The 16,949-nt window shown below is 39.6% G+C and overlaps 1 protein-coding gene across 1 annotated transcript in view; it reads left to right on the forward strand.

The window, feature by feature from the left end:
* The window catches only part of LOC147706970 (cysteine-rich secretory protein 2-like), a 104,044-nt gene that overhangs the window by 51,288 nt on the left and 35,807 nt on the right, over positions 1–16,949 (forward strand). Inside the window, exons 5-6 of the mRNA XM_086925154.1 lie at positions 469–554; positions 4,558–4,646. Coding sequence (XP_086781280.1) covers positions 469–554; positions 4,558–4,646 — 175 coding nt within the window. The remainder of the gene's footprint in view (positions 1–468; positions 555–4,557; positions 4,647–16,949) is intronic.

Genomic DNA, 16,949 nt, shown 5'->3' on the forward strand with positions numbered 1-16,949 from the left:
TGTATGAAATGAAGTGCACCTGGATGCAACAGCAATACAAAAGCTCGGATAGACATAATGCAGCAACTGTACTATGCAAGCAGGGGTAAACAAGGAGACCATACAACGTGTGTGTGTCTAGAGAAATACAGGGGAGGAATAGGACTGACAGGGTTCTCTGCTATAAAGTCTAACACCTATACATGCTTGAGGTTGTTAAAAGTACGTTATGGTATGCTATGTGACCTCTGGATCAGACTTTGCAAACGATTTGTACAGGTCATTTTTTAGCATCTTTTTCAAATGTGCAACTATGTCTATTGGGCAAATCTATATTTTGTGCGAGACGGCAGGTAGACAAACGTTCTTTTGTCAAAAACCCTCACTCAAGCCTTGTTTTATTAAACTATAAATAAAAGAAATAAAATGCAGAATGTAACGCACGTTAAAATGGCATTGCAATTTAGTGTCTGTTCTTTTCAATTGCAGCTTGTTTGGGCCTTGTCTTATCAGGTTGGATGCAAAGTGGCGTTGTGCAACATAGACTACACGTATTCTTGCAATTTCTGTCCTGGGTGAGTGTTGCTAAAATAAGAAACGGTGACCTTGTAATGTAACTTTATTATTAGTAAACAAGTACCTATAAAACTTTAGTTAATGGTATAATTTCTGAATTACATAATTATTTTAGGACATACAATCTCACGTGTTGATGTCTCCATCCATAGTAAATATTGTGTGTAAATATTTGTGAGAATGCTGCCCCTTAATGTGCGGAAGTGCATATTGAGACTGTGGGGCATATGTACAAGCTCCTGTAGCCACGGAACGTCACCTTTTGTGACGTTCCTGTGGCGATAGGGACCTTGCCTTATGTACAAGGCAGCAGTAAGCCACTGAACGTGGCTTAACTCTGTCTTGTCTTGTATCCTTTCACGCTATGTTTAGCGTGAAAGGGGCGTGCACTGGGTGTTGTGGTGGGCGTACCACTGCAACACCCATTGTATTTGACGCTACCCCCTATGTACAAGGGTGGTGTACATAGGAGGCAATGCCAAAATTAAGACCAGGAAAATTCTGGTCTTAAGTTGATGAAAAGGGGAGAAATGCATCATTTCTCCCCGTTTTTGCTTTTTCCATGTGTGCTGCCTTGTGCAGCACACATGGAAAAAGCAAAATGCCATGGTTTGTTTATGTACAGGAAGGTGCCCCTTCCTGTACATAAACAAACCTTTTTAAAAATGCCTTTTTGTAACTTTCATGTGTGCTGCTTCATGCATTTTAGGATTGTTTATGTGCAGAAAGGGACACCTTCCTACACATAACCAATCCTCCCCTGCACGCGGACACTCTTGCACTCTGATGCAAGAGTGCATGCGTGGGGGCTAAGTTGCTAAAGGCTGCACCACATGCTTGTAATTATGGTGCAGCCTTGAACTTCCGAAGTTGCGGAGCGTGTCGTTAAGCCCAGGAGGCTAACAACACGTTCCGCAACTTCCATTGCACATATCCCCCTAAATGTGATTTAATGGTCTGATAAACTCCTTAGCCACATATATTTTCCTCATTATTATTTTGGGTGAAATAATACCAATGGTATTATGATTTAAAAAAATGCCTGCACAAATAACACAATCAAGAATTGTAAAGTGCAGTGTCATCACCACGTCTAATACCATGGTTGGATAAGAACAATCAGATCACGTTCCCAGCAAAAAAGCACTGATAACCTGTAATCCTTGTTTCAGATTTGTGTGTGCTTCCTTCTATCAAAAGAGCATACATGCTTCCTATCTGGAGGTTCATCATATCAGTTCAGAATAGGCCAGGTGTCCAGGTAACAGACCCCCAACACTTGCCCTTGACATTTTCTACACTAGAGGTAGGAGTGGTTATTTTCCGGATTCGTTAGGCTGTGCTGTGTATGTGTTTGGGAATTTTAAAGAGCTGAATAACCTTTGCAGAATATCCATAGCTATGCGTGGACATAAAAAAAAAACTGAAAACTGAGTGAAATAGGTCATACAAATTTTACTTGATGATGAAAGCTTTGCAAGTTTCCAAAAGACTGCCGGAGAGGCTATGCATAGACTTTTTATCCAAGGTAACTGCATATATGTCCTCCTTTGAATGGAATAGCTGAGTGTTTGGTTCATGGAAAGTGCACATTTAACAGCAGATAGACACAAAACTTATCCATTTGGAAAGCCATTGATTCCACAAGTATGTCCATTTATGGCCGGTTCGCCTTTTGTTTTTTGCGTTTTTGTAAAAGTTGGTGGCAACAGCTGTTTTGCCCTGAGTTAACACTGAATGCATGCCCGTAGTTTAAGGTGCAAAAGATCGTTTACTTCTTAGGTTCCGTGATATATGCGATAAAGTACCACCTGCTGTACATTTTAATGATATTACGAGTCACCGAGGAGTTCCATGACCACACAGAGGAGCGAGACTCAAGACTGAGATCCTTAATAAGGTTATAGAACTTTGAGATGTACATGTACAGCGGAGATACTTTATTTGTTATTACACATGGTCACACCATCAGTCTCCCATAAGCCATTTAATGTCTTGATACTTAGCTGTTTCATATTGAAGAAAGAACATTTTTGCAAATTCGAAGGGTAAAAATAAGACTCTAGTGCAAAATTTGAAACATAAAACAGCTGTTAAATATTTGTTGTCAAAAGAACTTAGAATCAGTTTAATAAAATAAGTTTTTTTTGTAAAAGGCATTTGAGTGGTTACACAATTTCGTTATCTTCAGCTACTGGATGTATCACATACTCCGATTACAAAAACATAACAAAACATGTGTATTTGTAAAGTGCACGTTTCACCCAAGGGTCTCAAGGCGCTGAATAACAGAAGTATAATGTTACACAATTCAATGGTACTCATTTTATCGACCTCAGCTGGATGCAAGGCTACGTAGACCCGCCGGTAATAGAACCTGTGACCATGAGGTCGAACACAGGCTCCTACAGTGTATGCATTAGTCCACTGGTCACCAGGCCCAGCAAAGAAATTAGAGACTTTTTTTTAATACAAGGATGGCAGAATTACATACATTTTATACGGATAAAGTACTCCCTGCTGTACAATATATGGACAATGCAAGTCAGTGAGGAGATCCGTAACCATATAGAGGAACAAGGAAAAAGGCTGAGTTCCTTTATACTGTTATGAAACTCCTAGTTGACCTGCAATATCATTATAATGTACACCAGAGGGTACTTTATCCCATATAATACATGGCCACGCCATCACCTTTACCACAAACTACTTAACACCATGCTTTGTAGCTCTTTAATATGGAAGAGTGAGCATGTTTGCAAACATAAAGAATAAAAATTAAATCTCTAATGCAAAATTAAACATATCAAAATCATGTTAGAAATTTGTTGCAAACAGATATTAGAAACAGTTCAATGCAAATCAGTTTTAAAAAAAAATAATAAAAGCTACAGTAGCTCAGAAAGTGAAATTACATGCAGTAAGGTTCTAGCTTTTCTCTATCTAAGGAGTGCACAAATAAGCATGTGCTCTCTGCTTGTCATTGTAAGCTATACAAATAGAACAGAAGAAAGAAATGTAATGTTCCAGTTTTGTTGCTTTACATAGCTGATTCACTTATGCTCTGTGACCTGACCTGCCTTTCACCTCAGCTTCTGGCTCTGTCAGCAGGCATTGTCATGACAGAATTGGACTGTAATCACTTATAATAGTTGAGTTCTGACGTCTTTTCTTTAGAATCGGTGACTGGGTGCATCTCAAAGTTGCCGATAATAAAGAAATTAAAGACTGGCATTCATGCAGGGATTACAGAATCCCATGTATTATGGAGAAATAAGAGACTGCCATTTATACAGGGGCTACAGAATCCCATGTATTATATAAGTCGAGGACCTAGTTAACCAAACATATTATCTTTTTTTTGCAGTTATTTTATGCAGTGCTACTTGTCACATTTCAATTAGTTCAGAGCACTTGATGGAGAAGTGGGAAGGTTAGGGTGGATGATTAACTGTAATCAAAATATTGGGACCGATTGTTAAGATATGTTACTCCTAATTCTGATCTGAAAACCATGGATTGCGGGTTTAAAGTAAATCCAGGATAAAAACGAAAACGTGGTAATGGATTTATCCTTAAGCAATTTTCCTTCAAGCTATTGCATATGGGGTCAGAATTAGGACCTTGGAGGGATATCATTTCCAGTATAAAGATTGTCCAGGCGGTTGACCAGATTCATAAAAACTAAAAAGAACCTTTGAGGTCTTCTGCAGTTGGGAAAACGCACTGGAACAGCGTGAAATAGTCTAAGAATGCCTGTTTTCCCTCTTCTCAAAATAGATCAGGAGTGAAGAAAGAAACAAGACATTTAGAACACCTTTCTAAAATATATGGTGGCAACTTTGGTTCTTCATACTTTAAAGTCATAAGTGTGCCTGTCCTTTGAAACACATTAAGTTACTCTTTGTCGGATTAACATTCCCTCCCTCAAGGCGTTTGCTATTATTCAATGCTGTTTGTGTGATTGCCCTAACCTTTCACATTTACATTAAAAATGTTTAGGACAAACGATTATTTGAGAGCACACAAGCCATATGAAGAAGGTGAGCCATGCGAAGGATGCCCCAACAACTGTGAGGATGGACTATGCAGTAAGTACAAAAACTCATTGACAACTTTTAGAGCTCAAACTATGTCATATTTTAAGTCGATTTCAACATTAGTTATGGTACCAACATATTTAAGGACTGAGGTCTAAGGTATTCATTTTTGAATAAGCCCTTATTGGACAAGTAATTTTTACCATTGCAAGGTCGTTCATGAGAATTGTGTCTGGGGTACTTGTTAGATCAGTGAGTAGGCATTTGTACATGCTAGTGAGCAGTGAAAGAAGAAACTTTACATGGCATGGATATTGACATGCAAGAAGAGATTTAGATGCTCAGTTTGTCTGATAAATGGAGAAGGAATGCTGTGGAGTAAATCAGAGCAAAGGTGATATGATGAGGATGTTGTTGCGCTCTGTCAAGCACCCTTGACAAATTTCCTGGCTTACAAAGTGGTTTGCGAAAATTTCTCTCAGCTGAGTGATGGAGATGGAGCACAATGGGTTCTGGAGAGCATTCCACTGCAGTACCAAAAATAGTGGCAGGATGGAACTCTCAATGCAGCACAGAGTTCCACACAGTGAAGAGATTGTGACAGAGAGAGCGTAGTGTACCGACATAACACATAAGAGCTTTGAGAGGGCAAGTGTATAGGAGCCAAGACTAATTAATATACAAGTATGAGTACCAAATATATGCTTTGAGTTTGAATGACTAGGTTTGGTGTTGTGGGTGGGAATATGAACAATAAAGGCTTGATTACAATTGTGCAAGAGGGCTATTAGCTACATAAATTCCACAATAAATAGCAATATTTCAGGGAAAAACAAATGACCCCTATTTTTAGTTGTGCTCCGCAAAAAGAGAATTACATGCAGTTTTTATTGCTTTGTGCACTGGTACCTGTTGGGGACTTTCTTCTGATAAAACCCTGGAGAAAACTCCAGAGTTGCAGTCTTTATTGCACCAAGTATTTACCAGATGTGGTAAACTCCATAACCCCTGCACAAAGAGGTGCCTATGTAGGCAATCTCTTTGTCAAGAGCTGAAGATTACTATTGGATTGCCACCAATTAACTATTGTACAGATCTACAGTTATAATAGTTTAAATATTTGAGCAAACTTCTAGACATCTGGAAAAGGAAAGAAAGGAATGCCTTAAAGATTTACCCCCAGATGCATCAAGAAACCATTTTGCTATTCCTTAATAGCGAAAAATAACGATTAGCTATTAAGTAATAGCAAAATGCAATGCATGAAGAAATCACTAACAAAATAGCGATTTCTTAAAATTCCTTAATTGCGAGTCGCAAATTGCGAGTCGCAATTAAGGAATACCTCCCAATCTATTCCTATGGGCCTAGAGGCCCATCGGAATGAATGAGAAGAATTTTTCAATTTGCGAATCGCAATTAGCGAATCGCAAATTGTGAATGCGATATCAAGGGTGCAGGGGTGTAGAAAAGACACCCTGTTGCACCCCAGAAATTGATCTGTGCACATATGTTGGGCACACACATTGCCTTATGGCATGTGTGTGCGCAACATGAAACTTTTTCAAAGTTTTTGCAAATTACCATGAAGTTCAACTTTATGGTAATTTACAAGCCCTATTAGCGAAATCGCTATTTTTTAAACTTTAATGCATTGCATTTAAGAAATCTCAATTTGAGATTCCTTAAATGCAAGTAATCGCAATTTTGCAATTTCTTAAATGCCATTTTTGCATTAGGGATGATGCATCCCAAATGTAAAAATCCCTGTCGCAAAGGGGCAGATTCAGATTCTGAGAATCTTCCCCTTTGCGAGCGGATTTTACCTTGATGCATCTATGCCTTAGTAAGAATAATTCCCAAACAACTAATACATTTCCACCTGCATCGCATTTTTTTCATGCCTTAATACTACATCCTGCATTTTCTTACATGCCTATGATCAATACCGTTATTATCTTGATATACTGTGGGACAGCCTTAGCTCTACCTGATGAACCACATTATGTCAGATTTGCTCCAAACTCATAATCCTTGAGCAATCCCACGGTAGAAGTATTTCACAATTGATCTATTCAGTTACCCAAATATCTCCTCCAAAGTCTCCTCACAACTTGACCTTGAAAACTAAACAATAAATTTCTGTTGGCGTTTTCTACCATGCACTTAAAACCATTGAACGCTTAGAGCTGGACAAGTGTTGTTAGGTAGGACTTTCATGATTGTGTAATTGTTACCTGTTTTGGAATTTCATCACTACCGAGTACCATGGTCCACTATTGCCTCATAAAAAAGAATCCCACCAGAGAGTTAGCCGGTAAAGTCAACATGCTCGCCACAGAAGCAGCAGAAGAAGGATGGATCTGCAAAAAAAAAACTAATTTCTAAATAAAATAGATTGCAGAATCCCATTCATATGTGTCCTCCCCAAAATCCGTACAGATCCAGTCAACCCTCCTGGAAGACCCATTATCACTGCATGTGGGTCCCTTCTAGAACCATTGGCACGTCTAATAGATATTTTCTTAAATCTTTTTGGTTAACACACAGGCCTACACTAGGGACTCAATGAACTTCATTATTAAGGTGGCATTTATTCCCTTTGATGAAAGTAAGGAGTATTTATTGACCTTTGATATTGAGGCATCTATACACAAATATGCCTAAGGATGATAAGAGCTACCTCAGAAACTAGACTCACACCTCATGATGTCCCAACCTAATTTCTGGTGCCCCTTGCCACACTATGCCTGAAAAATATTTGTTTTGTATTTAAATAAGATCTATACCTACAATCAATCAATCAATCAATCATTCAATCAGAGTACTTGTAAACCGCGCTACTTACCGGTGAGGGTCCCAAGGCGCTGAGGGGAGAGGGGGGTGGGGGGTACTGCTACTGCTCGAAGAGCCTGGTGAAGTGTAGCTTCACACCAGAAGTAGCAAGCCTGGTAATGACCTGCTTAAAAAATAAATGGGTTTACAACAACGAAAACCCATACAGAACTAACATTAGACACTGGTATCGAAAAACATCATATGATATGGGAAGGAGATAAACAAACACTTTTAGCATTCTATGAGAGGATGAACCAAAGGACAGCTGACCTAAAGTTACCTATATCAAGTGACCCTAAGAAAGTGAACTTTTTAGACCTATGAATAATGGGGAAGGAAGGGAACATAGAAATCAGACTCTACACCAAGCCCACTGCCTGCAACACCCAGTTAAACTTCTCCAGTGGACACACCCAAACCCTGAAAGTAAACGTGTCATATGGACAATTTCTCCCTATCAGGAGAACTTGTTCCCATAAGAATGACTACTTTAATATTGCCAGTATTTTGGTAAACACGTTAGTCAACAGAGAATATCCCCAAAAACTTGTAAAGGCTGCATTTAAGAAAAAACTGGTTCACTCCTAAAAAGACATTGCTCTTCCTCAAAATACACCAAGAAGATACCCCTCTCCCTTACGTTATCACCTACAACCCCAAAGCCAACAAAGTCAGGAACATAATAGAAAGAAACTGGAAGATGTTGACCCCTTTAGAAATCCCATACGTATGCTCTCATTTGGAAAGGTATGCAACTTACGAGATCGACTAATCTAAGCCACTGGCCTAGAAGAAAGGAAGAAAGACCTCAGAGAAATATTAGAACTGCCCCTGTCATAGGACACTACAAATAGAATAACTGTTCAGCCTGCCAGTTTATTAGCAATAGTAAAAATTCCACTCTCAATGGCAAGTTACATTAATGTGTTGTATTTGTATAGCGCGAACAGTAACCCGTAAGCATCCCGGCGCTTGTACTCCTACCACAAGGGAACCCCTCCTGGCTTTTCCTTGTGAGGTGTCCACTCCTGGGCATCCCATGGTGAAACCAGGCATCCCTTGTGTATCGGGGGCCGTTGTGGAGACTAAGCAAGCTATTGCCCAGAGTTGCAGCGTGGGGCCCATGCTTAGATACGGCACTGAGGCGAGAATATCCGGTCAGAGGAATTTAAGCCCGATCCCGCCGAGGCGGGAATCGAACCCTGGTCCCTGGCCAGCACTCTGCATCAAGGTCTGCCGCTCTAACCATTGAGCCACACTTCTCCACTTACACATTGAAGTTCTCCAATTGAAACATAAAAACCATGATATAGTGCATACAATGCCCATGTGAATTGGTGTACTTTAACCAAAGGACCTAATCTGTGATAGCACGTGTATTGCAGCACAGATCCATAGTCAGACGTGCAGTGCCAGGTGTTCCCCTTATAAAACACTACAAAAATGTCAACAACGTCCTATGATCAGTACTCTTTGAAGTCCACAGAAACTACAGATGAATGTCATTTGAGTCGAACTTAAACAGAAGACAAACCAGGATGATACAGAGATTTGGGACAGCCACAAAGGAGCTCAACATCTTACATGAGATGTGGGCCTAACTCTAACTGAATTTCATGTGACAGTATGTGCCAACTTATTCCAGAATAATATATATACCTCCTTGCTATGCACAATGTTCTGGTTGTACTATGTAACTGTATATTTACACATGTGTTCTACATGCTAACTGTTAATTCAATATGTTTATAATATGTTTACAATATGCTTGAAATACTTATATATGTATTTTATTTTTGTGCAGCTCTGTAAATCGGATGCGCACTACATAGACGGGGTTGGGCCATTTTTGCCCAGGTACCAATTGGCACCCATTTTCCAAAGGGCATGCCATCATTAGTTCCACAATACGAAATTAATGATTCATGTCACATCTCAGCCTCATTGTACAATCGCTTAATCTAACACTGATATGCACCAACAAGAGTTTTCCTCAGCTGCCAACATGAGACATGCACTGCAAATTTCCAAGCAGGGAGACACTCCAAGATGGCCGACAGATTTCACTAACCATCATGTGGTCTGAACGGCACATCTTTTTAACCACGCTACAAACTCTGAACAATGCACACCAGTAGATGTTACGTGGTTGCTCTACTACTGTTGACTAAGCCTATGCATTCTTAAACGCACCAGCAGCACAAAGACTGGTTCCAGCACACGGAGGACTCCACCGCACAGCCAAACTAATTCGTCCAGCCAGCTCCAATATTTGCTTCACATGGCACCCCATTCTGCCAGCATCTGCTTACCTTCTGTGAATTATGTTCACAGCTCCCTTCCCTACCCCACAAAAGCAGACAAAGGTTTTTGCTGCTTTTTAGTGCAACCCAATTGCCTACAGTTGCACACTATGCAGATCTCATTTTCTCATGAGCCTAACTAGTGGACGAAGGATTTCTCTACTCTGGACTGCAACCTTGATCCCTGACCAGGTCAGCCACACATGTAAATTCCTGAAAGGTAAGGCTTAATTATAATTCTTTTGCCTCCCATATGCTTCTCCCCTAGCGCAGGCCAAATGCTGACAATGAGAAACTGTTTTCTCTCCACAGACCCACCTGCATGCACCCTGTGCACCAGGACATATAAACACCAATAGCCAACAACGCTATCAGGCAACTAAAGTGATTTTTCTAGCAGATAATTTCACTGCTGATAACCACATCTACATGGGCACTTTAGTTAAATATGCACCATTCATTAACTGTCCTGCACGAGGGTCCTAGAGAAATATGAACATGCAACACTTCTGTCATAAACTGTAGGCACTTTCAGGCCACCAATTTAATGACACTCCATTTCCAGCTGAATTTCATCATGATAGTTGGGCTTGCATGGTAGCTTGGCCCCTACGGTACAAACTGCTTGTGAACATATTTGTGACATAGTTTTAGCCTTTTATATTCCACTTTGCATGTACTAAACCCTAAGGTTCCCGTACCAGGTTTTTATCTCAAGGCGTACAAAAAAAACTTTTTAGCTTGTGTAACCATTTTACAATGTATATATTTTCTAACCATTAGGTTGTTGCAGGGATTTGCATAATCACAGAACTATGCTTGAGATCATAGGGCCTTAGTAGGCAGGGACTGAGTCATCCTACCCCCTGACGACCCATGAGCCCGGGACCCACTAGCTATAGTGTCTCACTTGCCCTCCTACTTACTCACAGAGGAACAAGTAATTCGATGCCAGAACACAACACTCCCGACCATCTCAGAAATCGTGGATGCAGGCCACACCCTTTCACTCTCACACTAGAACTGGTCCACAATAATATCTGACTGGGACACAAGAAATGTTTAAAATGTTTTATTTCAACTATTGTGCTTTAGTATTCAGTATGTGTGGCACAATAAGTAAGAAAATGCCTAACACAAATATGGTCAGCATAGTAAGTAGTCTATTGATCATAAAAGGAGCTGTCATTATATAAGACAGGGTAGCCTAACCCCCTCCCCTTCTACAGAAGCAACATGATTGTAAGTCAGAAGATCTCTGGGTGTTTTTAGCATACCCCATACCTTAGCATGCACAGATTACATTTCTACATCTCAGGTGCTGTCATACTCTCTTCCCTGGAAAGATCCCTCTCCAAGTAGTTACCTATCTGTGCATACCTATATGACAAAAGTGTGTGTTCCTAAACAACAGCTGCATTTGCGTGTTTTATCTAGGTGCCAGGGCCTGACCAGAACAGAATAACAAGGGGCGTTGTTGTTTGACCCTGTCTACAGTGTTCAGACTAAGGGGCAGATGTATCATCCGTTTCTTTTGTCGCAAACGCTGCGATTCGGAAAATAGCAGCGTTTGCGACAAAAAAAACGGGTTTTGGAATGTATCAAGCAAAAAGCCTCGCAATATTAAGGAATCGCAAATTTAGCTATTCCTTAATATTGCGAGGCTGTTAAGGAATCGCAAATTGCGATAACTCATTTGAAACGTATTAAGCATTTCAGTGTTGCGATTTTTGACTAAGAATTCGCAAATTACCATCAACTTGTAGTTGGTGGTAACTTGCAAATTCTTTTCAAAAAGCACTTTTTTTAAATTCTAAAGGTGCCATATGACGCTCATACATGCCCTTAGGGCATGTATGTGTGCCATATGCGTACACATATCAAATTCAGGGGTGCAGCAGGGTGTCCTTTAGACACCCTTGAAATTATTCTCAATTTGCGATTAGCTAATTGCTAATCGCAAATTGAGTATAATTTTACATTCATTCCTACGGGCCTCCTGGCCCATAGAAATGAATGGGAAATTATTCCTTAATTGCGATTAGCAATTTGCTAATCGCAATTAAGGAATTCTAAGGAATCGCTAATAAATAGCGAAATTCTACATACATACCATTTTGCACTTCTCAAATAGCGATTCCTTAACAATCGCTATTTGAGAAGTGCAAAATGGTATCTTGATACATCTGCCCCTAAATCCCAAGAATGAACAGAAATTGAAAACAACAGCCCGGTCTGTGTGAAAGTAAAGTGTGGCACAATGCAAGATACATTTGTATAGTAACGTGCGCAAAGAGGAGGACTGTCTGCTAACACAGGGAAAGCAAAAAAGGGCTTGCACTGGACATATGACAAGGTACTTCCTTCTTCCATTGACCTGAGGAGGCCCATAGTAATGAAGTCCAAAATGCATCAATATTTTCATTTTCACAGGAGCCTTCCAATCGTTTATGTACTAAATAACTTTTTGGACACATACCTAAGAGAAAGTCCTCCATGTGACACCATATAAAGGACTACCTCCTATGTTGACTGCATTGTAAAAAAGGAGCACATTCAAATTGCTCAAATCAAATGCAAGACTGAAGCAAGATTCTAGTTGTTAAATTTATTTTGTTGACTGTAAAATGTCAGCAATCACGTTCCTGTTCTTTCTATTCTATATTTACTTTAATGTTTATTTAAAAAAAAAATTCTTTATTATTATTATTATTATACATTTCATTGCAATTATTTTTTTAAAACAGCATTATTCACTGGATCAAAAACTCCAACCCCCGCACAATTAACCATAATCACATAAAATGACATTATTACATATTACCATCTTACAAAAGGAGGGAAACCCCCGATTCTCTTGAAATGTAGCTACATATCTACAAGAAAGAATGCTTCAATTCTAAAAGAGCACAGTGCAAATCTTTTATAAACCATAATGCAAGATCAGCCAACTTGCCACCTCAGCCACCCAGTTCAATCCAATCTACAAGCAGGACTCAACTCGACCGTCGTTTTCTTCTACCCTGCTCCCCTTTATTTGAGTTGATTGCTTTTTTCTAGATTATCGACTGCAAGAACCCAGGCTAACAATTGCTAAAATACAGGTGGGTTAGTATCTATCCTTTGTAAGTGTCAAAAATGTTAAAGCCCTTCTCGGTTTCGAGCATGCCCAGACAAATCGTGACATCAGCTCTTCCTATCTCTTAAACCATATATTCTCGATCTCTACAGGGAAGGGGCTGAATTTTGGAGAAAAAAACATTTTAATCACATTAAACCTCCCTTCTAGAGATAAGTGCAAGTTATTCAATCTGCTGAGATATTTTTTCACTTTTTCTATAAAGGGGTCAACATTTTCTTTAAGAATTACTTCTAAGTCAGAAGAGCGGGTTATTCCTAAATTTACTGCACTCATTGCTACACGAGGATGTAATAGTGCAATTCCTTTATTAATAGTGATTATTGATTTTTCCTTATTTAATGAGCCTAAAATAGTCCCGAAGCGGGTCACCTCTCTCTCGCTACCTCCAAAAGAGCTGTTGCTGGATCCAGTGTCACAAGCGCTATGTCATCTGCATATGCTAGGGTTTTAGTACCCATCCTTTAAAAGACATAGGAGGAATTATGATATTTTGCTTGAGCCTGCGTAAAAATTGATCAATATACAATGCGAATAAGAGTGTGGAACAAAGACATCCTTGCCTAGTCCCCCGAGTGCTCTTAAACAACTCCGGGAACTAGCCTGCCACAAACACTCTAGTTTCTGGGCTATGATGTAGAGCCTTGACTGCTTGTAGAAATCCTGGCCCAACATCCGCACTCTGCATTACAGCCCATAGAAATTGCCAGTAGACCCCATCAAAAGATTTCTCCACATCCAGCAGAATCAAAGCCACAGCATCTCCTGCAACCTGAGCGGCGTCAAAGTTGGTAACTACCCTTCTAATATGATTGGTTGTGCCTCTCTCTGTTATAAACTTGTGCTGGCATCTGAATACCACCTTAATAATTATTGGAGAATTTCGAATACACTTTGGAATCCACGTTGTCAATGTAATTGGTCGGTAAGAGCCGAGTTCAGATACAGGGTTGTTTTTCTCAGGGAAAATGACTATCTTTGCCTGCGACCAAGAGCGTGGTGGAATTGCTCCATTAAAAATTGAGCAAACAACATAATTAAGCAGTCTTTCATCTTTGGCGCAAGCACCTACTAAAATTCAGAAGGTAAGCAACCAGTACCAGCAGCTTTACTAGCAGGGAGACTACTCAATGGGGTTAAAATTTCTTCCCATGAAGGGGACCCTTCCCGGCCCTCCCGCTCATCTAACTGAATTTATTAAAAGGGACAGAATTCAGATAGATATGTACGATTGCTTCCTCTACCTTGGTACTTTCTGCATATAAGGTTTGATAATATGTCTTAAATGCAGTCCTAATGCCTGCTGGATCGGAGACCATGCCCCTGCTGGACCTCTTATTTCGAACACTTCATTTTGCGTACCCATCTGCCTATGAGAATGTCCTATTTGCTCACTGCATTCATACACTTTTCCTCTCCATTCTGTATATTTGTCTGCTACTTCTGTTGCTGGTATTTCATTAATCACTAATTTGGCTGGAGCTACCCCCATCTGGGCGGCAGATATAGCATCCTTCTGCTGGGTGGCTACAATTAGCTTTCTTTCTTCAGCCAACAATGTGGTATAGAGATCCTGCATTATTTTTTTCTCTTCTTTCACCCTGTTTAAAGTAAACTGTAAACTCTACCTCTCTATACCAGCTTTCACGGTGCCCCATACTACACCCAACGGAGCACTCCCCATATTCTCTTTTAGGAATGTCGGGATCCATTTTCTCATGTGTAGCAGATATTCTTCATTAATTAAAAGAGCTCACTCAAAGCTCCAATAGGTTACTTTCTTAACAAAACCTCTACTCTTTATTCCCAACACTAGGGGATTATGATCAGACATAACCTGCAGGTAACTTTCAAAGTCACAATCCTGCAAAAATGTATGAGAGACAAAAAAAATCTAATCATGCATGTGTCAGATTTGGAGCTAAAAAAAAGGTATATCCACTTTCCATAGGCCTCTTTAACTGCCATACATCTGACATCCTGGGATCTTCACAGAACCCTTTATGGGAAAGAAATACTTTAGGTTATATACCAGCGTATTTTTTTTTAACAAGTTTTTATTGAGGTTTTTTATCTTTTTTTGACATCACAGTTGACCCAGCCTCCCCCCCCTGGGACCCCGCCTCCCGGTACAGGTGACAATTTGAAGAATAGCAATTAAAAAAATTAAAAAGTAAAAAGAAAAATAGAGAAATACAGGCTTCGAAAAAAAAAAAACCCAAAAAAACATCATTACATTCCTTACGAACTCGATACATCTCGGTTACATTATTGATCTATACTGGGCTCCCTAGCCATAGTCTAACTGGGTCCCAAATTTTTAATCCCTTTATTTTCTTCTTGATACCTTTCCGGCTATAAATGGCAATTTCAAGATTATATGTAGCTAAGAAGCGTGTCCGCCATTGTTGAAATGTGGGTGGGTATTGATCCAGCCATGCGGAAGTCAAACAGATTCTTAAGACTGCCATAGCAATATAGATGAGTCCCTGCATCGCAATAGGTCTGGTAATTCTATCCACCCCTAACATAATTTCTGCTGTGCTGATCTCTATATTGACTTCTAATATTTCAGATAGGAAGTTGGAAATTTCTCGTTTAATATTTTCTAATGTATGACATGTAGCCAGCATATGTATCAGATCGGCTTTAGGCCTAGTACATCTGGGGCAGAGACTCCCCTTCCCCTCCCCCCATTTTTAATTTTTTTCGGGTGTATAATAAAGGTCGAAAAAAGTTTTGTAGAACTGAGCTTGTAGCTTGGTGAACATTAGGATAGAGCTGGATAGTTCAAGTGCATTATGAGCTAGATCCTCTGTGATATCGATCCTATTTTGCCAATTATTTGCATGTTTATCCACATCGTCTGGTAGTACAGCAATTAGGTCTTTATAAATATCTCCAATTTATACCCTTGCCAAGCTGACCACAGTGTTAATTGTGGGGATTTTCTTAAAGCAACCATTGAGTCCCCCCTTTTTGAGAATAAAATCTCTTGATTGCAAAAACTTTAAAAAATCGTGCGAATTCAGCCCTTATTTATTTTTTAGCGATTCAAATGAACAAAAGCCCATGGAATCGTAAAAAGAGGCGAGTTGCGAGATTCCTAAACTAACCCATTGCCGCATACAGGAATCCAAAAAAATTTCAGGAACATTGGTATTGTTTTCTATCGGAGTATAATATGAAAACCTGCCGATCGCCAGATGTTTCCGAACTATGTTCCAAACTGTGTAAATACCCTTGAGTGTTTTAAATCGTTCTTTTTTTAGATGGCAATCATAAGGTAGTTTCCAAAGGTGGTTGTTAGCGTTATTACCCATGATTAGTTCCTGTGGAGTTGGAACCGGACAAATGGGCTTTGAGTCTAGTTTGGGGGTTAACAGTAGACAGCTGTATTTGATGGTTGTAGCCCACCAATAGAATTTGAAATTAGGGAGGACCAGGCCACCTCTATCCCTCGAGTGTATGATATGTTTATAGGCTCTTCGTGTTTTTCCATAGCCCCAAATGAAGCGAGATAACATATTATCTATTTCATTAAAAAGTGATTGGTCAAAGTTAAGACAGATTGCCCGGAAGAAGTACAAAAATTTGGGCAAAAAAAACATTTTAATGAGATTGCATCTTCCGATTATTGTTAAATGCAGGTTGTGGAGTCTCGATAAGGTTTCATTTGTCTGTTTCAATAAGGGGTCTAAGTTTAGGGCCACTAGATTATTCAGATCAGATGTAATATTAACGCCAAGATATAATGCATTATCAGTGACTCTTGCATCGTCCACGCTGATGTTATTATTTATTACAATCTGGGTTTTAGTTTCATTTAGTTTGTACCCCGAAATCTCCCCGAACCTTTCTGCTCTTCCTCCATTATCCTAGCTGTTGTAATTGGATCTGATGTAACAATCGCAATATCATCTGCGAAGGCTAGAGTTTTAGTTTCATCATTCGATGTCTTAATAGGTAGTATGGATGGATTCGTTTCTAGCTTTGCGATAAAAGGATCGATGTAAATGGCAAAGAGTAGGGGAGAACAAGGACACCCTTGTCTGTTACCTCTAGTCACTTTGA

Source organism: Lissotriton vulgaris, chromosome 6, assembly GCF_964263255.1.
Source record: "Lissotriton vulgaris chromosome 6, aLisVul1.2, whole genome shotgun sequence".
NCBI lineage: Eukaryota > Metazoa > Chordata > Amphibia > Caudata > Salamandridae > Lissotriton > Lissotriton vulgaris.